We start from the raw sequence: 23,577 nt of genomic DNA on the forward strand, positions 1-23,577 counted from the left end.
TCTCATGCATATTCTGATGAGTTTGATCGGCTAAGAGAATTGGTCAAAACAAAACCAAATGACCAAAGGAAGAGTGCTGGAGCGCTCCCGATTTTAACGGTAGAAGCACTGCCTTAATGGGTTAAAAACATGGTACTATAAAAAATAATAAAATTGTCAAAAAGAAGTTTGACTTTTTATTGATATTATTTCACCATTTAGTGCACAAACATGATCTATAGACCATACAAAACTTTATCGTTGATGAAAATACGCCGCAAGTCTGATTTACAGTGTTCCCTCGTGGTCTGCTGGGGTTAGGTTTAAAAAAAATAAAAAATACTCGCAATAAATGAAATCCGTGAAGTAGTTAAAGCTTTGTTTTACATTTATTATAAATGTTTTAAGGCTCTAAAACCCCTCACCACACAGTTTATACACCTTTCTCACATTACTCTCTTGTTTAAACATTCTCAATGTTCAAACCTTCATAAAATAGGCACATTACTGTAATTTAATTTTTTATAAATATGTCCTCCCTTTTGACCTTATGGAAGAGGCCACCCTAGTGCTAGATGACCTGCAAGGGTACCTGACCACACCACCAGGCAAAGGCGTCATTGTTTTACATGGGTGAGGGAGAATTTAATCTGGATGAGGGACCAGTGGGCCTTAGTGCTGTTCTTTGTTGAAAGTCGATTCACGTTGAGCAGAAATGATGGTCGGCAACCACATGGGAGATGTCAAAGAGAGCGCTATGCATCAGCCATTGTTGTCACCAGACGAGCTTTTTGCTACAGTTTGGGTCGGTGTGTCCAGTCGGTACAGAGCTGCCCGACACTTTGTGAATGGTACAGTGACAAGCCCATACTACCAGAATAACATCATGAATTCAGTGATTGTACCCCTACATGAACAACACGGGCCTAGTTTCATCTTCATGTACGACAATGCTCCAGCTCATGGAGGTGGCATCATCTGGGAACGGCTGTTGGAGACCGATGTATCTCAAATGGAATGGCCTGCACTTTCTCCAGACATGAATCCTATTGGAAACCTTATGGAGGTAAATATGGTGCAAAACTAACTTGTGAAAAAAATTTGTACCTGTAGAAAAAAGTCTAAATTTGTATCTGTAAAAGTCGTGATTGGTACCTGTGTAAATTTGTAGTCACAAGTGGTTTTTCTGCTGTCCAGTGACGTGAGTTTTGCACCATTTATCTCGCTACAAATGGAGCAAAACTGATTCGTACTTGTAGATCGCCGTGATTTGTACTCGTAAAGAAGGGGGCGGGCTCTGGTGCAATGCAGGGTTGTTTTGACCAATCAAGTGAGAAGGATTTGAGCGGGCTGAAGCGCAACCTCATTGGTTTAGCGAACGACGGTGGCGGGACTCGCGGAAGGGTACAAGCAGGACACATCGTCGCCAACCACATACGTATTAAAAAGACTTCAGTCTCTTTTGGTTTTTGGTATTGCAAGGTAAGTATTATGTTACTTCATCATTCTTTCAAATATTGTTGTTTAAACGCTGGTCATCCAACCTGTTTTTATGATTAGCATCACATATTTAGCTTTCTAGCTAGCTGGCATTTGATTTCATGCTAAAGCAGTCTAGTCGTTATCGTCATTTCTGCCGCAACGGACTTAATTGCATCTCATGCTTTGGAATACTGTGGCTATATGACAACAATGAACAACTAAACTATTTCATTATATGCCAAGAATGGTGCAGTGTGCTGCTTCCCTGTGTTGGTTAAAATTGTTATTTATTGTATTAGTTAGCTGGCTAACAAACAAATTCATGTAGCTGACATATGCGCCATTGACAGGTACTGGAGGGAAGATGCACCGAATCGATGTTATGTATGTACTCATTTGACTCCATAGTGTACTTTATCTTGTTTTGCCTTCTAGAAAAATGACCGATCAGAGCAACAGCTCTTCGCTGCAGCAGCAGGTGAGCGGAATATCGCTACTGTCTTAACATTAATGGTGTGTTTTTTTAAGTGGGTGGTTGACATATAGTTCACCAGCGCTTCCTTGAGCTTCTTGTAGCTTTAACTCAGCGTCTGAGTTCTTTTCAGGTCTGTTTTGCATACATTATTCAGCACGCACACCATGGGCCTGCTGTGGTTTTTGTCAAAGTAATAGTTATGCAGTAGTCTAAATGCAAAGTTGTGAGCCTGATGTAGTTTAATTTAGGGGAGTTACCGGTAGCAAGTTTATATGTATAGCATATATATATATATATATATACAATAGTTAAATAACAACTAATGGGAGTTTCCATTTTTAATATTAATTTATCAGTTATGATGCCGTACTACTACTACTGTTACACTCAACAGGACGAGCATTTCGAATAACCCAACCAACCTTAAAAAAAAAAAAACTGGCCTTTTGTAAATAATTCAGGAAAATGAGACGTCATCCTTTGATTGTGTTATTTGACAAATACCTCAAATCACTTATTTAGATGTGGTAATCATGAGCCAGTGTAATTAAGTAGGGGTGTGAATTGCCTAGTACGGGGCGATTTGATCCGTATCACGATTCATAGGTCACGATTCTATTCAATACCAATTAATCCTGATACGAATCTATAAGTTGTTTATTGCGTGTGTTTGTTTGTTTTTAACTCATATTTAGAAAATACTCATCAGTAAACTTGTACGTGTACACTGTAAGATTTGTATGAACATTTATTTATTTACTAATACTAAACTTCAGGCTCATAACTGTGAGCCACTGTATTTAACAAACAATCTGTTTGATGTTTGAACAGCATTGAAATAAAATATTAAGGCTTAATGTCCATTAATATAACATTCTTCTATGTTTAACGTATGAACCCTAACCCTAAAGTAAGGCGTTTGGTTGAATATTTCCATTAAAAAAAATGGAGGTTTAAAAATAGATTCAGCCGCATATCAAATCAATTCAAGAATTGTGCTGTGCGCTGTAATTTCGTGATATATTGCTGAATCTTTTTTTTAACACCCATATAATTAAGTCATATTAGTATCAAACACTTCACAAAAAAGAACAGACATACTGCAACAAAATATTTACTGTATATTAAATCTGAAATATGATATACTATCCAATATGATAAACAATGCAATATTAGTTTATGATCATTTACAGTCCAGCTGGTTTTCAAACCTCAACATCAAGAAGCTATATAACTTCCTTAGAGGATCTATCAGCGGGCCCGTTACTTAAGCTGACCCATGAAATCTTTTCAGTGGTCCATCCTTGTTCCAAGATGTGTCTTTAAAACAATTTACTCCCTCCTTAAAACGGCTGCATAAGAACATATTTTGAGTTGCTTCCAAAGATTTGAGGGACAACTTGGAGCTCATAGTTGTATGTTTCAATTAAGACAATCGAGATGAGCCCTTTAGTGTGATTTTGTAGTGCTGTAGTTGGTTGTTTCCCCCTCTTTTTTGGGAATGTCTTGTATTTGATCCATTAAACAATTATTTAATTAATGTATATTTTCATTTTTCAGCTGTTCTTCACATGTGACAACACATCCATCAAGTCACTCAAAAATCTCATGTTCCAGCTGTCTCTAATGCTGCTGTATGTAGCCTTCACATATCTCTATATTTTCAGAATACACTAAATGTGGAATCAGCAGTCCGTGTGCTGCTTGACTGCTTAAGTCATCAGCTTGGAAGCACCACAAGTTCTACACCTGTTGCTCAACATACATCCCAGCACACTGTTCAACCAGCAGCTATGAGGCCTACCAGCAGTGACCAGGCACAGTGCAGCAAGAGATGCAGAGGTAAGTGACCATTACAATGTGATAGCTTGTTTTTGGAAAATGGAAGCCAATATTACATTGGTTAACGATATTACGATTTTAGAATGAGAGTACTCATGTGGTATGTAGCTTTAAAAAAACAACAACTTTGTACCATTGAATTAAAAAATGCATTAAATATAATATATTTAGAATATATATTTGTCTTTGAGTCACTGACAGATATTAGATCCTTGACAATTTAATGTTCACTAATTAAAAACTTTTTGTGCTTCATAGATGTTTGCTTCTCGAGGTCAGAAGCGCAAAAGAAGTTTGGCAAATCCTCTTAATGTTTCTGTGTGTAAGTTGATAGAACTGCAGTTCTGTCTGCTATCAACAAACATGGAAAAAACGCCAAAAGAGGAAACTTTTCTTTTGTAAGCGGGTCTTGGGAGGAGGACCATAAATATGGGTGACAATGCCGAACACGCAGAGGTAAGCCTAAAAGGCAATTCTACACTTGAGTCTTGCCAATGTATTGTTTTTTAATGTTTTGTCTCCTTCTGTATATGTGTGTTTCCATTACCCTCAGATTTGCGCAAAATGCAAGTTGCGCAAAAGCAAACTGTTAATGGAAACACTGTAATTTCAAAAAATGCAAATATCGGCCCAAAAAATTTACGCTCCCGTGGTTTTTGAGACGTGTCTAAATACAAGTATTTCGCAAAAGTGTAATGAAAATAGTGTTGCACGGGATACCGGTGCCAGTACCGTACCTTGATGTTTTGGTGTCAAAAACGGCTCAGTATAATTTTTTTCTTAGTACCGGTACTTAAAAAAAAAAAAAAAATACGAGACAGACAGAATAGCGATCAGGAAAGGATAACCAGGGCTTAAAGTAGTCCGGCACGGTGCTGGATTTTCGGCGTAAGAGCCACTAACGCAATGACCAGCAAAGTAAACAAATACATGTGGGGAATATTTGACACGTCTGGCAAAACATCACCAATGCTGAGAAAAGGCCAACTTCAAAATAAACCTCCCTATACCAAGTAATATGTGGAACGCAATGACAATGGACGCATTTAGAAGTTTTTCCCGGGAGCATTCTGCCAGTCGCGAAGCAACGGATGACTTGACTCGTCCTGCGGAATGTGTGTCTGCCGCTCTTATTGCCGGCGTAAACAATTGCGACCAAAGTCAACAAAACAACTTCGTACAGAAATCACGTTCGATCGCCAATTAAGGGCACTGAAAGAAGACTTAATTACGCTGGCATTGTATTGCATGGTGCCTGTTGCCAGTGTTTAGGGCGTCTTTACAGTGCTAATGGCTGCAGCTCGATCCATGATCGGACTACTTTTCAAAGGCAGTCTAACCGACGTGATTTGCACACTTTGATGCTGACAGCCGGACACAGTTGTCGTTCCTAGAGATCAGTTTAATAAAACCAAGCTCACTCAATTGTGCAGAAGACGGTCAGCAAACTCACAACTGTGGTTCGAACATCACTTTGTCTCACATACTTTTTTTTGCACTCACACAAATAAACAAACATGGTCACCCAGGCAAGGAAGCGAACCCACGCCTACCTGCACCGTAGGCAAGTGACAGTTCCACACCACCACCTGGAGCCCCACAGACCAAAAACTACTCAACTCGGAATTTCATTTCATACAAAGTGCTGTACATGAAGTAAAAATCAGTAATGGAATAAAGAGAGGTAAAACAAAAATAACAACAAAAAAATCTATAATTATCTTAAGCGAGTAAATGGATAAGTCAATTAAATAACACAAGTAGATAAGTAAATAAAATAAATTAATGAATAAGAAAATACAGCAGGCACCATAAAAAATTGAAAGAATGATGAGTCTCATGCAGAGTCAAACAAAGAAGTGTTTTAAGAGTGGGTAGAGAGGAAAGTGTCCTAATATTTAACGGAAGTTCAATACATGGGGAGAGATCTTTGTAAAATCTCCCAAACTTTCTAGAGAGGAAAATAATGTGCTGTTAAGCACAATTAAAATTTAAGTAAAACAAAAAAGTTGATTATCTAGAAATGAAAGTTGGTCGATCATTAGTAAGTGGGAATATATTTGTATTGTCTTCTTTATTCATAATTGTTCTTTCACCATGCGAAAATATTTATTTTTAATCCAAATACCTGATTATTCAATAGAATTTTCCGTAGGATATTTGAATACCTAAATATTCGATAGCTGCAGCACTAGAGGGGATGCTATACTGTACCATACATAATATAAATGGATAATGAAAGAGATGACTCGACGCTTGGGGAGGACTGGCCAATTGGGAATTTAATGAGTTTCCCAAATGCCCAGTCCATCCACGGCGACAAATCAAATAGTAATGGCTTGATGCCGGTCGAACAACGAATCGGCATGTTGGACACTGCACCACCGCTCCCTGGAAAAAGTTCAGGCTCAGGATTTTTTTTTTTTTTTACTTTAAGCCCTTGATAACACCCAGTGGTGTAGTCCAAGGTATACGCGGGTATACAGAGTATACCCACTTCTTTTTCAGTCAGCATTGAGTAAGTCAGACACCTATGCTGTTTTCATGTGTAGTGCTTTGGAGAACTGAAACACCCTGGCCTACACACTCACACCTATCAATGGCAACGTTCAATTGAGGGGCACAAGGGTGGAAGTGCAATTATTGGGGCGCAACCTATGTCGCAACAGTAACCGTAAACAGCGTAGGTGTCTGAGTTACAGAACTTGGAAGTCCGTGGCATGTAGCCCATATCTGCTACTATACGTGGTGGTTGATATAAATCAATAACAAAATATACTTTTTTTTTTTTTTTTAATTACCTAGTAATTGACATTTGATTATTTTCCACGAGAAAACCTGATGATTTCTCACCGCACACTTGTTAGAAATCACAGGGTTAACAGATCAAAGTCATTTTAAGCATAGCAATTTTTTAGTCAAATTACTTCTTTTTTTAAACTCCTGTCACAGGCGCCTATCTATGAAAATTGGGCTTTTTCGGTGGAACTGTGTAGTTTGTCTTTTGAAAATTCTATTCATTTGATTCCACATTTTCCATATACGAAGGATGATTGTGAAGACGAAACGGTCCCGACAGCAGAACATGATTTAGAAGTAATTGGTGAGGTAAGCAATCCGTGTATTTGTGTAACAGTAGTGTGTTTATTCAAATGTCATGATCTGCTATACTTTGTTCTATACTGTATTCAACAGTTATGTTACTTCTACTTTATGAAACCATGTCTCTATATGCTTGGTACTTTTAGGACTCCTGTCCAATTTGTGGAAATGTATTTCCTGCGGAAATTGTTGCATACCATGCAAGTTCATGTGGTGACAGGTATGACAGACATAAATTTAGAGATATCAAAACTGCATGAGAATATGCACAACATACTACAATTCATTTATTACTTATAATGCTGTTTGAAATTTAAAGCGTAAATTTATTCATGTAAATCGTCAGGTACATTTTCAAGATATGAAATTGTACATAATTTGACACATGACCACTCTGTGTATGAGTTTTCTTTTTTTGATGATGCAAGTGTGATAATCAAACTGTATAAAATGTTTTTTTTTTTGTTTTTTTAATATGTGTGCTAAAACATGTGTTCATTCAATCTTTTTCAAGATTTCCATGTGGTAGCTCAACTTCTGCACAATCATATTTGCCTAGTGACCACATGACTCAAAGCAGCACTGGTGCATCAGTTGTCTGCTCATCACCTGATATAACAACATCAACAGCGACCCTCTCTCAACAGACAATACCCTTTTACAGTCCAGACCTGATGAAATGGATGAGTTGCGTTAGTATTTGTCTAAAGTTTTTTTATTTAATAAATAATGACATGTTTGGTGAAAGTTAAGAAAAACAATCACATTGAAAGATGTTAAATGTCAATATTCATTAGTGCTGTAATTTTTTTTCCATCTCTCCAAAAATCTAATTACAATTATTGCGTTTGTCATAGACTTGCATATGTCTTTGTTTATTCTACAAATTGGTTATAGGCACAATTTGTAGAGTAGTAAATGTTGTGCAATTAATTATTTTTCAATTACAACTTCAATTATAATAAACTGGTTTTTTTCTTCTATTTTTTGTGTGTTACTACAGCATGGCAAAACGTAGTGGATCCAGAATTAGCAGCTGACCAGTACAGAAGGCAGTGTTTGCAAACCAAAGAAGATGAGCCATACCTAAAAATAATAATAGACATTGGAGAAGACGTAATGGACCAGGAAGCCAGAATCCTCAATTTTTACAAGACTCCCAATATATATTGGGCCAAACCATTTCAAGCTAAACTAAAAGGTGCTGTAAACAAACCTCAACTCAAACATGTTGTTTTTGAGTATTGTATTCGTAACATGATTTGCTTTTTATATATTTGCAGGGGTGCAGATAAGTAGCATGTTAGTGCGCATGAGCACCAAAATTACAATAATGTAGTCCATGTGAAATCTGTCATTAAACTTTTCCACATTAGGAACACATCAAGCCAGCCTAAATACAAAGTCAAGTCAACTGCCACAAAGATGGCTTCCGATATGCATAGATTTACATGTGCAGTCTTACTTGTTAAACGTACTTTAAAAAAAAAGCTTTTTTTGAAGTTCACACTTGCGGCGTGTAGCATAGCTTTCTATGAACAACCGCTAAGACAGCTAGCTTGAGTAGCCTACCTTCCTGGAAACTGATGCATTTGCATGGAGATGTGGCTGAAGGCGTCGTACAAGTGCTGCCAAAAGGACAGTTATCTTCGCATCACTGTACTGTGGCTACGGCAGTCATTCAAAATATGTAATGACACGAAAGTGGTCCATGTTGCACAAAGGAGTGGATAACTAGTAAGCCAACAAATGTGCCACCTTTTTATTTGAACTTGCATTGCCACTAAATTAGGTTAAATCCACTGACTTGTATATATTTCTGGATAGCCGGTAGCTACATGCCCAAGCAAGCCGTTGAAGCCACAAGTCTGCCATTTTACCCCTCCCATCCCGCAAGCAGACTACTGTATAAGACAGTGACTTCTCTGGGTATAGGATGACGAAGCATTATTACCAGATGGTTGATAAGCCATGTAATCAAGCAATTTACAGCACTAATCTCATAATAAAGCAGACAAAGTGAAGGTAGGCCCACGTACAATGGTGAAATGGTCTCGTCTTCTGACACGAGTATACGGTTTTTTTCCCACTATAAGTGTGGGTGTTGCATAATCTGAAAAAGGCCATAAAATTAGCCTAAAATTAACACTTTGTCTAGATTTGTCTGTCCCAAAATTCAGGACGTGCACCGGCAGAACTGGCAACGGGCGCTCAACTAGCGCCGCCGGAAAAACTGGCAACGGGCGCTACGCGAGCACCGCCAGAACATCGGCAACGGGCACTGCAATCAGCGCCGCTGGAAAAACTGGCAACGGGCGCTACACGAGCGCCGCCAGAACATCGGCAACGGGCGCTGCACGAGCGCCGCCAGAACTGGCAACGGGCGCTCCACACGCGCCGCCGGAAACTGGAAGCGGGCGCTGCATGCGCGCTGCCGAAACTGGAACGGTACCTGCCTCTTGGTCCGTTTATGGTGGGATCATTCTGTTACGGTGTGGTCACGGAGCGGCGTGGTGTCTGTCGGCGTGTGAAGTGGAGGACCCAAAATGCAGGGAGGCAGGAGAACCACAGCAGGAGTGCGGGCGAGACTGCTGTGCTTTATTTTACAGAAAACACTAACCAGGGTACTGGTTAATGCTAACTAAACAACAAACTGAAAAGATACAAAATCAAAATGACAGACAGACAGACAGACAGACAGAACTCCGGGGGTGACCGTGACAAGCGGCAATGATCCCACGCCGACTGATCACCACCCGGGAATTAAATACACCCACACTAATTGGGTAACTAGCCACACCTGGGGCCAGGCACAAGTGGCTGAGGGCCCGGATTGGTCAACCCGCGGAAGGGCTGGAACCCACTCAGGACCAATCGGGACCCTCAACCAAAACCAGATCTTCCCAGACATGACACCTAGAGGACGAGCAGTTAAGAAAATGGATTGATGGATGGAGATGGTCCACTTGGTTAAAAGATAATGGTTGGTGAAATTGAAATTGATTACATTTACATTGCATCTGTAAACCAAGAGCACAATCTAGAGGGGTAACGAAATATTGCATGTGATGTTTTCTTCTAAGATGATAAAACAAATTGCTCGTGTTACCTTTGCTAGCAGGCACGAAATCATCAAAATGCACAATGCAATGACGTCATCGACGTCGTCAACATGCGCTACAGTGGTACGACGGTAGAGTCAAAATCTCTACATTCGACAAAATGTATACCTTATATTCAATATACCATTAAATCGCCCAGCCCTACTCGGTAGTATGGTGATTGTCGACCAACTCAAGGGCCCGCGCCCCAGGCCCGACGCAGCAGAACGGTTATACAATTATAGCTCTTTGTGCAAGAGCCAGGATACAACATTGATTAGTTGCCAGCCAATCCAACAACTATGCACACTCGCAATCATGCATGAATATTTTTATTGTGGGAGTACAATGCTGTAAAAACAGCAATCCCACATGAACATATGAAAACATGAAAAATACAAATTAGAAGGCCAGAAAACCCATGACCTGAAAGATGGATGTGATTGCTTGTGTTTTTAGGAGATGTGGCCATTGGAGAAGGTGTTAACAGACACTTCTTCAGTATGATAATGCACAAGTTACAACATGGTTTCAAACTTGATTGCGGTAAGTCTTAAAGAATCCTAAAGACACTGGGCCAACTCCACTAAAGGTTGTTTGTTGTTAAAGGTTGAACATAAATGTTAGATAATTGACTCATGATCTTATGAAGAAATTACGTGCACCATCATGGCAGACAGCTTTAGTTATGGTGATTATTTCTTAATTTGCTCACCCCCTCACCTCCCTCCCTCCTCCACTACTCATTTTAAATATCATTTAAAATTTGTTTTAACAGACAGTGATTATATTGCAAATTATTGTAAATTAATCATTCAGTAAATACAAGTTATCTTTCAGCTATACTATGAATAACTAACAACAGACAGCATAGCCATAACACATGACAAATCTGTCAATCTAAAGATGAATACACAATCATAGGCAGGAAATTGCAATCATGTGGTTCTTATTACCGTATTGAACATAAAATGGTAAACCCCATTTAAATTGTATTTTTTATTTTTTTATAGGAACCGCATGCGGCACTGTGCTGTTTGAAGGCCAACCAGATCATTTAATTCCTGCCACTTCCCAAGTATTTGCACAGAATGACCTGTTTGTCATGGCGGGAAGAATGATTGGACATTCTTTCCTTCATGGGGGCCCTCGTCTGTTAGGTATTAGCCCAGCAGTAATTCATGTGTTGCTTGGTAAATCACCACAGACAGCGACAATCATGTTAGAAGATGTGGCAGACATGGACATCAGGGAGACCATACGCCCGGTAAGTACGGTAAAGTGCAACGTTGTCCATTGGAAAACATTGTAATTCAATGAAAAAATATGGACTATACTTTTACTTTTTAATGTAATTTATTGGAAATAAATGTGCAGTATTTTCTTTTTAAAGCTGTTTGAGAATCAAGAATCTGCTGAAAAGGAAGAAACAAGTGAAAAAATAGGACTCAATGAGTGTCAGAGAACGGCTGTTAATGACCCGGCATTGGCATGGGACATGCCTATATTAACGGCTAGTAACAGCACCTGGCTCCTTCACAATCTACTTCAGCATGCAGTAAGTGTGGCTGACTAGCGTTATATCCATCAAAAGTTGTCCTACTTAAGTGTCTCCTATCTAACAGTATATAATGCTTTGATAAATGTACATTTTACACATTGCCTCTGTATATGTAACTGGATAGCCGATAGGCCAATGCTTTTGAAGCCGCCATATTACTACTCTCAAGAAATGTTTCTCGGCATACGATCCTATAGGAGGATCCTTGATGAAAAATTTTTGCGCATGCGCGGCTGGTTGTGTGACAGAAAATGATAGCGGGCTCAGCCGCGCTGTATAGATGAGACATAAAACAATATCGCCCATTTCAAGGCGAGGAACAAGTCAGGGTGGCTGTCGATCATGCTTTGGAACACCTGAATAAGACTGAAAAATAAATATGACTTGCCGTTTTTTATAGCTACTGCACAAACTCGATTTCTTCGTTTTTTAAATCCTCTCTAAATAACAAATCTATAGTCACAAGTAATTACCGGTAATAAAATGAGCCTCACAAACCCTGTCAGCATCAGCTGGAAACCAGGCTTTGAGCATCAAATTATACCCTCCTGATGGCTCGCAGCCATCACTATGTCACAATGAACAATATGTCACACACGATCCTCATATACAATTACAGTATCGAAATTGGAGAACATTTGATTTATGATGTTTATACATTTATTAAACAAACAAGAGGACTACAGACATTTTACAACTTGCCTTAAATACATGTATACATTATATGCTTAATGAGGGTTGTAGGAGGAAACTTGTATATTTTTTAATAAATGAATTATAACTGTAACTCAACAAAAGATGCCTCTGCCAAATCTAATATTGGGGCCTAAAGAACTGAGCGATAAAAGAAAAAGGGGGTCGTCAAAGCAGCACATACTGTCCAGTGTCCACTTGTTAAAAAAATTGTGACCACCTTGTCACACCTGCCCCCCGGCCCAACACTAAGAGCCTAGGAGCTGTATATGTCTAATCTGTATGTATACTTATAGTATATATAGTAGTCTTCTCTCAGGATGGGAGAGGTAAGATGGTCGCCCCGTGGCTTCAATGGCTAGCACGGTGTGTATGGGCGATCGTCTGTACAGCAATATATACAGACCAGTGTTTGAATGTGCACAGAGTAATAATTGAATTGAATTTACTGCATGTATAACTTTACTTGGAGTCCCTTCATCCATACCTCACTCACCCCTGTGATACTTTAAGGTGCTCGGCCAAAACTCCCTTTTTTTATTTATTTTTTATTAAAGAAGACATAAAGATAACCTTTTAAACCATGTAAAAGAGTGAATCATATTTGGAAAAACAAGCAACTGGGTGCAACAATTAATCAACTACTTGGCCAATTAATTATTTAATCATTTTTGAGAGCATGTTTGAATTGTTCCAAATCCTTTTAAATTTAAGCATTCCAATGGCAATTTTCTTTCTTTAAGTAGTTTAAAAATGATAAATGCAGTTGATAAATGTAACAAATATTCCATTAATTTCAAGTAATGAGAAAGTAAGGGTGATTAAAAAAAAAAAAAGAACACAGCAGAATTCTTTACCTTTATTTTGTACATTATTACTATTTGTATGTGTTGGAATGTCACTTTTGAAAATTAGATGTTGCATCTCAAGGGGATATCCTTTAAAGCTACAAATCAAAGGAAAATTAAAAATCATGCGATATTGCAAAAATGAAAAACAATGGAAAACTGTAGCTTGGACTTGTGTTGTAAATAGCTTCAAGTTTTTAGGTTTTACAAGTGGTTAGTGTCTACCACTGGCAGTAAAGACAACCGTAAGTTGCCAATGTTGATTGCAACTGTTACTCGGTCTTTCATGTAATTGATATTTGACGTAAGTGGTGGAACATAAACGTTGTCTTTAACATACCACCACAAGAAGAAGAAGTTCTGCCAGGCCAATCACAGCCATCGACTGCTAAGTGAAGTTTTCATTCAGTTAAGCTCTTTTCTCTTTTTCAAATAGGCTCGATGTTGCCCGTGCTGCTGGTGGTGGCCACATTAACCACTTCAAAAACAAGAATAATTTGAATGTATTTACAACATGTGTATAACCGGAAGTTTTCTGTGTTGTTATTATTATTTTTTAATATTGCGCATTGATTTTGGCGTATTTTTTTAACTTTTTTTATTATTATTATTTTTATATTTTATTTTTACTCACCCTGTAAATTTACAAGGTTATGAATGTGGTAGATCCATAAAAATGAAGTGTCTTCTAAAGTACCTCTGATAATGCACACTTTTCCCTGCAATGAAGCTGTTTCTGCCAACTCCTCTTGTTGAGAACATCAGCTGGGCAACATCCACATTTTCCACCCCATGGTCACCACGAACCCTTGAGAAGAAAATCTTATTAATTATGCATTACACTTCACTGAAACGAAAACCTTAAAACAAGTCAATGGTTAGAACAGGTAGATTGACATTATTAAGAGTAGGATAGGCTAGGTGATTATGTCTGACTAACCTTTGAGGTAAGCCATACTTCTCAACAGCTTCATTGAAGAAGGCAAGGGTTGTGGAGGCTCTGTTATTATTTGCAACAACAAGATACATTATCTATGTGAGAAGAATAGAATTGTCCCATTATGACTTCAAACAACTGTACTTTTTATTTTCAAATGATCAAAGTGGGTTAACAATAACAATATAAATGTTTAAGTGTCAATTTCAAAGCTCTTAACAAATACAATTTCAATAACCCCTAACAGTCATGTAGTAGTTAAAACAAGATTATATTTAAAAAGGTCAAATGCAACAATAATACTCAATGCAATTGGTGTAATGGCACTTGAGAATATCTCATTCTCTACCTTGCATCTGTTTAAGAGATTCCATAAGAAATGAGTCTTTATAAAATGTCAAAAAAGAAAACATGTAATCTAATTCTCAGACGAAGAGTGCCAGCGAAGTCTTAGCATAAAGTCACAGGTAACAGATGAAGGAGTTTTGATTTGTTACTGTAAGTGCAATTAAAGCTTTACAACTAAAATGACTGTAAGTAAGAGTATTACAGTACTATTATGTTACCATTGAATACAAAGGTGCTCCCAAAGAAAATGAAACCGATTTCTGAGGTAGCCATCCTAAACTAGTACTACAATCTGAAGGTCTTCAAAAACAAAAAAAAACTAATCACAATTTAAATACCTGATTCGATGACAAAAAGTTTAGACGTTTAAAGGGAATATCCAATTATTATACTTTCCTTGAGAAACCATCGATTCCTCCAAATATCACCATATTGTACCTTCAATGACATTTGATATAAAGAAAAACATTAGGTATTATCACTTTTTTGTACATAGTTAAGTCATGTACAGGTAATATGTTTTGATTTGAAAAACATAACCAACCTTATAAGTTTGTGGTTTGTGTCTATATGCATCCGCGATCTTGGGCCTGGGACAGAGTATGTTCTGCGAACAACACACCTCAATGCTGACATTCTCAGCACAATTCCTGCTGTGTCAATCCTATGCATCGATGCACGAATCCTCTGCCACTGTACACGATGCCCCTGTGCCCGCAACAATCCCATCACTAATCTGTACCCAGCATGTGGGTTGCAGAGGTGTGTTTGTGACACCAGGTTGTCAAGCTCATCATTAGTCAGTTGACTGTACAAGGCCCTAACAGACATACCCCAGCTGTTCATGTTTCTCTGCAGCGTCCACCTAGAAACTCCTAAATGTCTGGCAATGTACGCTGCATAGAGCCTATGCTGAGGAGCTCCGAAACATATTCCCTACATATTAAAATTTTTGGACAACCAGGTTTTGTTCTCCCCACAGGAACCGTTACATGAAGCTCCATTTCATCTTGGGCAGAGAGTAGATCATGCACATCAGTAAGGGCTTCATTCACTTGCTGAGGGATCTGAATTTGGTTAGCTAGTGCACTCAGTAAAACCATGTCCTGTGAAATTATAAATTGCCGATAGTCCAGGTCCAGAGGGGCACGCTCAAGGGCACCTGATAGTCTGCTGCCCGTTTTTGCCTTGTTGTTCCCTCCACGTTTTGTTTTACTGCCATTTGGAGTGCGCTTTTGTTTTGAATAATTAAATTCCTTTTTTGTCCATCACCTCTGCCTCCTTGCGCTGCTTTCCTGCATTTGGGTCCTCCCCCAAACTTTACCTTTTTACATCATGTGCCTGGTGTAAATGATGATGCCCATATAGAGGTCTATTAAATTAAGTTAAAAAAAACAACTCACAAATATAAAGATACTTAAAATATCTCAAAATTTTTATAATTGTAAAGAGAGTTTTGGGACACTCTGTATAGGTCGTGTGTAATGTGCATGATTATTGATTACATTATTATGCAAACAGAGAGAAATAATAATAAACACACCATTAATGTCAAGACAGTAGCGATATTCTGCTCACCTGCTGCTGCAGCGAAGAGCTGTTGCTCTGATTGGTCATTTTTCTAGAAGGCAAAACAAGATAAAGTACACTATGGAGTCAAATGTGTACATAACATCGATTCGGTGCATCTTCCCTCCAGTACCTGTCAATGGCGCATATGTCAGCTACATGAATTAGTTTGTTAGCCAGCTAACTAATACAAGAAATAACAATTTTAACCAACACGGGAGCAGCGCACTGCACCATTCTTGGCATATAATGAAGTAGTTTAGTTGTTCATTGTTGTCATATAGCCACAGTATTGCAAAGCATGAGATGCAATTAAGTCCGTTGCGCCAGAAATGACGATAACGACTAGACTGCTTTAGCATGAAATCAAATGCCAACTAGCTAGAAAGCTAAATATGTGATGCTAATCATAAAAACAGGTTGGATGACCAGCGTTTAAACAATATTTGAAAGAATGATGAAGTGACATAATACTTACCTTGTAATACCAAAAACCAAAGGACTGAAGTCTTCTTAATACGTATGTGGTTGGCGACGATGTGTCCTGCTTGTACCCTTCCGCGAGTCCCGCCACCGTCGTTCGCTAAACCAATGAGGTTGCGCTTCAGCCCGCTCAAATCCTTCTCACTTGATTAGTCAAAACAACCCTGCATTGCACCAGAGCCCGCCCCCTTCTTTACGAGTACAAATCACGGCGCTCTACAAGTACAGTTTTGCTCCATTTGTAGCGAGATAAATGATGCAAAACTCACGTCACTGGACAGCAGCAGAAAAACCACTTGTGACTCCTAGTGGCGACTTCTTTGACTACAAGTTGTCATTTCTACAAGTACAAATCACAACTTTTACAGATACAAATTTACACTTTTTGTACAGGTACAATTTTTTTTTTGTACAGGTACAAATTATAACTTTTACAGGTACAATTTTTTTTTGTACAGGTATAAATCATAACTTTTACAGGTACAATTTTTTTTTTACAGGTACAAATCACGACTTTTACAGATACAAATTTCGACTTTTTTCTACAGGTACAAAAAAATTTCACAAGTTAGTTTTGCACCATATTTACCTCCATAAAACCTGTGGGATCAGCTGAGTCGCCGTGTAGAGGCTGGCAACTCTGCACCCCAGAACCTTAATGACCTGAGGGCTGCCCTTTAAGAAGAGTGGGATGACATGGCTCAGCGGACAATGAGTCGACTTATGAACAGCATGAGACGTCGTTGTCAAACTGTAATTGATGCTCAAGGGCACATGACGAAGGGCACATGAGAGGTTATTGATACGTTGACATTTTTTGTTGTGGTGTACACAGCATTGTTGTTAACTTTTCTTTCAATGAATTGTTTGAGATGAGAAAATCACCAGTACATCCTTCTACTTAAATGTCCTACTTTCAGGATATTATATCACTGTAGCGTGAACTTTTGTCATTTTCCATAGATTTTAACCTGAAAGCCAAATATTCCTAACTTTTTGTGACTAGTGTAGGGTCACAAAGTTGAAGACAATGGAAATCATAAAAAACTAATTAGTGTACCAGTGAACGTAGTCCCGAGGGGGCTGCCCACTCACCATCTTGGTTGGTTGAAGTGTCAACCGATTCACGTCGAATATAATGTATGTAACGTTACGTAAGTGCAAGGTTAGAGAACAATGGCCGAGAGAAAGTGACTCAGCATGGTGACATCTCAAAGCATATTTGAATGAGTTTCCCTTAGAGAGAATTATTTAATAGCACGTGTGCACAGTTTTTTTGACTGAGAATGAATATGCCATTGCTCTAGTCTAGCACTTAAAAGACCCAGAAAAAAATATTTTCAAGCATATAAATAACATTTCAAATATCTGCAGCAAAATTCAAATCTTTATTAAGGTTTGTCCTATAGAGGTTAACCTTTTAAGCAGTGAAAAATACAAAAAAAAACTTATGAAGGGAATTATTTGATTAAGCGTTAACGAAGATACACAGATACAAAAAAAGAAGAAGAAAGAAAACTAGAAAAATTCCCGCGGAAATTTTGAATGGGCCTGCTAACTCTTTTCAATGAGCTGAACAGTTTAAACTTTCAACCATTGAAATCGGTCAAGAAATGTGCAAGTTAACAATAATCAACAGTATGTTACTGCCCCTTTAAGAAACATGCACATTCACGCACACACATTTGATTTTAAGTAACATTTCAATGAGCTGAACAGTTTAGAATTTAAACCATTGAAATCGGTCAAGAAATGTGGAAGTTCAACACAATCAAGTATCTTACTGCCCCTTTACAAAACATGCACATTCACGCACACACATTTGATTTTAAGTTGTGAGGAGACGTCACGCACCAACACTCCATTGATTTGTATAGGATTACGCTCACCTCAAACAAAAGCCTCTCGCGACTTAACGGTTGAAGATGCAGATTCCAGAAATGGCTTGTTAGAACGGCAAGGGTTTGGGGAACGCGAGCATGTTCTCAGATTTTTAATCGGATGAAAAATGACCAAATGAGAGCAGGTTGAAAACTTATGATTGATCGAAAATGAAGAGGGAAAAAACGGCGAAATTAACATGGAGGAGATAGGCGAGAAAGTCCGACTTCTCCTCGCTTAAAGTGAAAATAAAGGTACTAAATGACACCTTAGCCAAATAAAACTTAGTTTTTCAGAAAGCAGAGGCTTGTGGCTACAAAATGTGTAAATTTGATGTCTAGTGAGCAAAGATTGTGGCCATGGTGACGAGTTGAAGTGAAACTTTTGGAAATAGATTTTTTGGTTCCCGTCACTGAAGCCTTAATTGCATATCAGAGTGGCGATTACACTCACTGTCTTTGAACCCGCACAGGGGGAAGAGCTTTCATTCCTTAATATTTTTTTTGACACTGAGCTAAAGATGGGAAAAATTCCAACAAAATGAGCTAAAATTCATATCAATCGGTGAACGTATGCGCGCGCAGCGTGTCTTGGAAAAAGGTGCTCGTTTGGAGTTGATATCCCATTCATTCCTATGGGTTTTTCCTTCCTTGAATTTTGGGTGGTTTTTTGGGAATAGCGTCGCCATGGTAACTGGGAATTCTTATAAAAATAATAGCGCAGCGAGTCAGAGCGAGCCGCATCGTTTGATACCTCATTTGTCCCGGTGCGATCTACGGTTCGGGCCGCATTTTTGCGGAAAAGTCGGTGGAAGAATAAAAAAGAAAAAGAAAAACTAGAAAAATTCCCGCGGAAATTTTGAATGGGCCTGCTAACTCTTGCAACTCTTTTCAATGAGCTGAACAGTTTAAAATTTCAACCGTTGAAATCGCTCAAGAAATGTGGAAGTTAACCATAATCAAGATCAAATAAAGTATCTTACTGTCCCTTTAAGAAATATGCACATTCACGCACACACATTTGATTTTAACCAACATTTCAATGAGCTGAACAGTTTAAAATTTAAACCATTGAAATCGCTCAAGAAATGTAAAAGTTAACCATAATCAAGATCAAATAAAGTATCTTACTGTCCCTTTAAGAAACATGCACATTCACGCACACACATTTGATTTTAACCAACATTTCAATGAGCTGAACAGTTTAAAATTTAAACCATTGAAATCGCTCAAGAAATGTAAAAGTTAACCATAATCAAGATCAAATAAAGTATCTTACTGTCCCTTTAAGAAACATGCACATTCACGCACACACATTTGATTTTAAGTAACATTTCAATGAGCTGAACAGTTTAAAATTCAAACCATTGAAATCGGTCAAGAAATGTGGAATCTACCATAATCAACAGTATGTTACTGCCCCTTTAAGAAACATGCACATTCACGCACACACATTTGATTTTAAGTAACATTTCAATGAGCTGAACAGTTTAAACTTTCAACCATTGAAATGGGTCAAGAAATGTGGAAGTTAACCATAATCAAGATCAAATAAAGTATCTTACTGTCCCTTTAAGAAACATGCACATTCACGCACACACATTTGATTTTAAGTAACATTTCAATGAGCTGAACAGTTTAAAATTGAAACCGTTGAAATCGGTCAAGAAATGTGGAATCTACCATAATTAACAGTATCTCACTGCCCCTTTACAAAACATGCACATTCACGCACACACATTTGATTTTAAGTTGTGAGGAGACGTCACGCACCAACACTCCATTGATTTGTATAGGATTACGCTCACCTCAAACAAAAGCCTCTCGCGACTTAACGGTTGAAGATGCAGATTCCAGAAATGGCTCGTTAGAACGGCAAGGGTTTGGGGAACGCGAGCATGTTCTCAGATTTTTAATCGGATGAAAAATGACCAAATGAGAGCAGGTTGAAAACTTATGATTGATCGAAAATGAAGAGGGAAAAACGGCGAAAATTACATTGAAAAGAGATCAAAAATGTGCGACTTCTCCTCGCTTAAAGTGAAAATAAAGGTACTAAATGACACCTTAGCCAAATAAAACTTAGTTCTTCAGAAAGCAGAGGCTTGTGGCTACAAAATGTGGGAATTTGATGTCTAGTGAGCAAAGATTGTGGCCATGGTGACGAGTTGAAGTGAAACTTTTGGAAATATATTTTTTGGTTCCCGTCACTGAAACCTTAATTGTGAATCAGAGTGGCGATTACACTCACTGTCTTTGAACCCGCACAGGGGGAAGAGCTTTCATTCCTTAATATTTTTTTTGACACTGAGCTAAAGATGGGAAAAATTCCAACAAAATGAGCTAAAATTCATATCAATCGGTTAACGTATGCGCGCGCAGCGTGTCTTTGAAAAAGGTGCTTGATGTGTGATTTTGTCTTTCCTTTTCCCATTCATTCCTATGGGACTTTTATTTGGGAGTTTTTTGGGAATAGCATCGCCATGGTAAGTGGGAATTCTTAGAAAAATAATGCCGCATCGAGTCAGATCGAGCCGCATCGTTTGATACTTCATTTGTCCCGGTGCGATGTACGGTACGGGCTGCATTCTTGCGGAAAAAACTGTGGAAGATTAAAAAATAAGAAAAATAAGAATAAAAAAAACTAGAAAAATTCCCGCGGAAATTTTGAATGGGCCTGCTAACTCTTTTCAATGAGCTGAACAGTTTAAACTTTCAACCATTGAAATCGGTCAAGAAATGTAAAAGTTAACCATAATCAACAGTATGTTACTGCCCCTTTAAGAAACATGCACATTCACGCACACACATTTGATTTTAAGTAACATTTCAATGAGCTGAACAGTTTAAAATTTAAACCATTGAAATCGGTCAAGAAATGTGGAAGTTAACCATAATCAACAGTATGTTACTGCCCCTTTAAGAAACATGCACATTCACGCACACACATTTGATTTTAAGTAACATTTCAATGAGCTGAACAGTTTAAAATTCAAACCATTGAAATCGGTCAAGAAATGTAAAAGTTAACCATAATCAAGATCAAATAAAGTATCTTACTGTCCCTTTAAGAAACATGCACATTCACGCAGACACATTTGATTTTAACCAACATTTCAATGAGCTGAACAGTTTAAAATTTCAACCATTGAAATCGCTCAAGAAATGTGGAAGTTATAATCAACTAAAAGTATTACTGCCCCTTTAAGAAACATGCACATTCACGCACATACATTTGATTTTAACTAACATTTCAATGAGATGAACAGTTTAAAATTTCAACCATTGAAATCGCTCAAGAAATGTGGAAGTTATAATCAACTAAAAGTATTACTGCCCCTTTAAGAAACATGCACATTCACGCACACACATTTGATTTTAACCAACATTTCAATGAGCTGAACAGTTTAAAATTCAAACCATTGAAATCGGTCAAGAAATGTGGAATCTACCATAATTAACAGTATCTCACTGCCCCTTTACAAAACATGCACATTCACGCACACACATTTGATTTTAAGTTGTGAGGAGACGTCACGCACCAACACTCCATTGATTTGTATAGGATTACGCTCACCTCAAACAAAAGCCTCTCGCGACTTAACGGTTGAAGATGCAGATTCCAGAAATGGCTCGTTAGAACGGCAAGGGTTTGGGGAACGCGAGCATGTTCTCAGTTTTTTAATCGGATGAAAAATGACCAAATGAGAGCAGGTTGAAAACTTATGATTGATCGAAAATGAAGAGGCAAAAACGGCGAAAATTACATTGAAAAGAGATCAAAAATGTGCGACTTCTCCTCGCTTAAAGTGAAAATAAAGGTACTAAATGACACCTTAGCCAAATAAAACTTAGTTCTTCAGAAAGCAGAGGCTTGTGGCTACAAAATGTGCGAATTTGATGTCTAGTGAGCAAAGATTGTGGCCATGGTGACGAGTTGAAGTGAAACTTTTGGAAATATATTTTTTGGTTCCCACCACTCAGACCTTAATTAGTCACGCTCTAACTGATGCAAGAAAGGCGACTTTCACCCCTTTGCTCACTGTCTTTGAACCCGCACAGGGGGGAGAGCTTTCATTCCTTAATTTTTTTTTTGACACTGAGCTAAAGATGACAAAAATTCCAACAAAATGAGCTAAAATTCATATCGGTCGGTTAACGTATGCGCGCGCAGCGTGTCTTGGAAAAAGGTGCTTGATTTGATGTGATCATTTTCGGATTCCCATTCATTCCTATGGGACTTTTTGGGGGACATTTTGGGGAATTGTGTCGCCATGGTAACTGGGAATTCTTATAAAAATAATAGCGCAGCGAGTCAGATCGAGCCGCATCGTTTGATACCTCTTTTGTCCCGGTGCGATCTACGGTTCGGGCCGCATTTTTGCGGAAAAGTCGGTGGAAGATAATATAAAAAAAAAAATAATAAACCCTTTTCTAGGGTGGATAGTAATATGTGCCTGCTTGCTCCGCAAGCAGCAGCTTCGCTGCTGCTTGCTCCGCTTAGCAGGCCCATAATAAACCCTTTTTCTAGGATAGTAATATGTGCCTGCTTGCTCCGCAAGCAGCAGCTTCGCTGCTGCTTGCTCCGCTTAGCAGGCCCATAACTAGAAAAATTCCCGCGGAAATTTTGAATGGGCCTGCTAACTCTTTTCAATGAGCTGAACAGTTTAAAATTTAAACCATTGAAATCGGTCAAGAAATGTGCAAGTTAACCAAAATCAACAGTATGTTACTGCCCCTTTAAGAAACATGCACATTCACGCACACACATTTGATTTTAAGTAACATTTCAATGAGCTGAACAGTTTAAAATTCAAACCATTGAAATCGGTCAAGAAATGTGGAATCTACCATAATTAACAGTATCTCACTGCCCCTTTAAGAAACATGCACATTCACGCACACACATTTGATTTTAAGTAACATTTCAATGAGCTGAACAGTTTAAAATTCAAACCATTGAAATCGCTCAAGAAATGTGGAATCTACCATAATTAACAGTATCTCACTGCCCCTTTACAAAACATGCACATTCACGCACACACATTTGATTTTAAGTTGTGAGGAGACGTCACGCACCAACACTCCATTGATTTGTATAGGATTACGCTCACCTCAAACAAAAGCCTCTCGCGACTTAACGGTTGAAGATGCAGATTCCAGAAATGGCTCGTTAGAACGGCAAGGGTTTGGGGAACGCGAGCATGTTCTCAGTTTTTTAATCGGATGAAAAATGACCAAATGAGAGCAGGTTGAAAACTTATGATTGATCGAAAA

At 38.3% G+C, this 23,577-nt stretch overlaps 1 protein-coding gene across 1 annotated transcript; it reads left to right on the top strand.

Moving 5' to 3' along the window:
- The first annotated feature begins 694 nt into the window (after positions 1 to 694).
- LOC147174391 (uncharacterized) lies at positions 695 to 11,730 on the top strand. Its single transcript, XM_086075779.1, has 5 exons — positions 695 to 1,045; positions 9,100 to 9,328; positions 10,441 to 10,527; positions 10,995 to 11,248; positions 11,375 to 11,730. The coding sequence occupies exons 1-5, from the start codon at positions 695 to 697 to the stop codon at positions 11,555 to 11,557; spliced, it is 1,104 nt and encodes a 367-aa protein (XP_085931905.1). The 3' UTR covers positions 11,558 to 11,730.
- The last annotated feature ends 11,847 nt before the right edge of the window (positions 11,731 to 23,577 follow it).

The sequence above is a fragment of the Leptonotus elevatus genome, chromosome 5, assembly GCF_054856555.1.
Source record: "Leptonotus elevatus isolate MCC_2025b chromosome 5, RoL_Lele_1.0, whole genome shotgun sequence".
Taxonomy (NCBI): domain Eukaryota; kingdom Metazoa; phylum Chordata; class Actinopteri; order Syngnathiformes; family Syngnathidae; genus Leptonotus; species Leptonotus elevatus.

What these genes read in the sequence shown, in the direction of transcription:
- LOC147174391 (XM_086075779.1), top strand. Translation starts at nt 695, where the DNA reads ATGATGGTCGGCAACCACATGGGAGATGTCAAAGAGAGCGCTATGCAT. An exon ending in CTATTGGAAACCTTATGGAG is followed by an intron (nt 1,046 to 9,099) that starts GTAAATATGGTG and finishes GCGCTCAACTAG; the next exon opens with CGCCGCCGGAAAAACTGGCA. An exon ending in TGGTTTCAAACTTGATTGCG is followed by an intron (nt 10,528 to 10,994) that starts GTAAGTCTTAAA and finishes ATTTTTTTATAG; the next exon opens with GAACCGCATGCGGCACTGTG.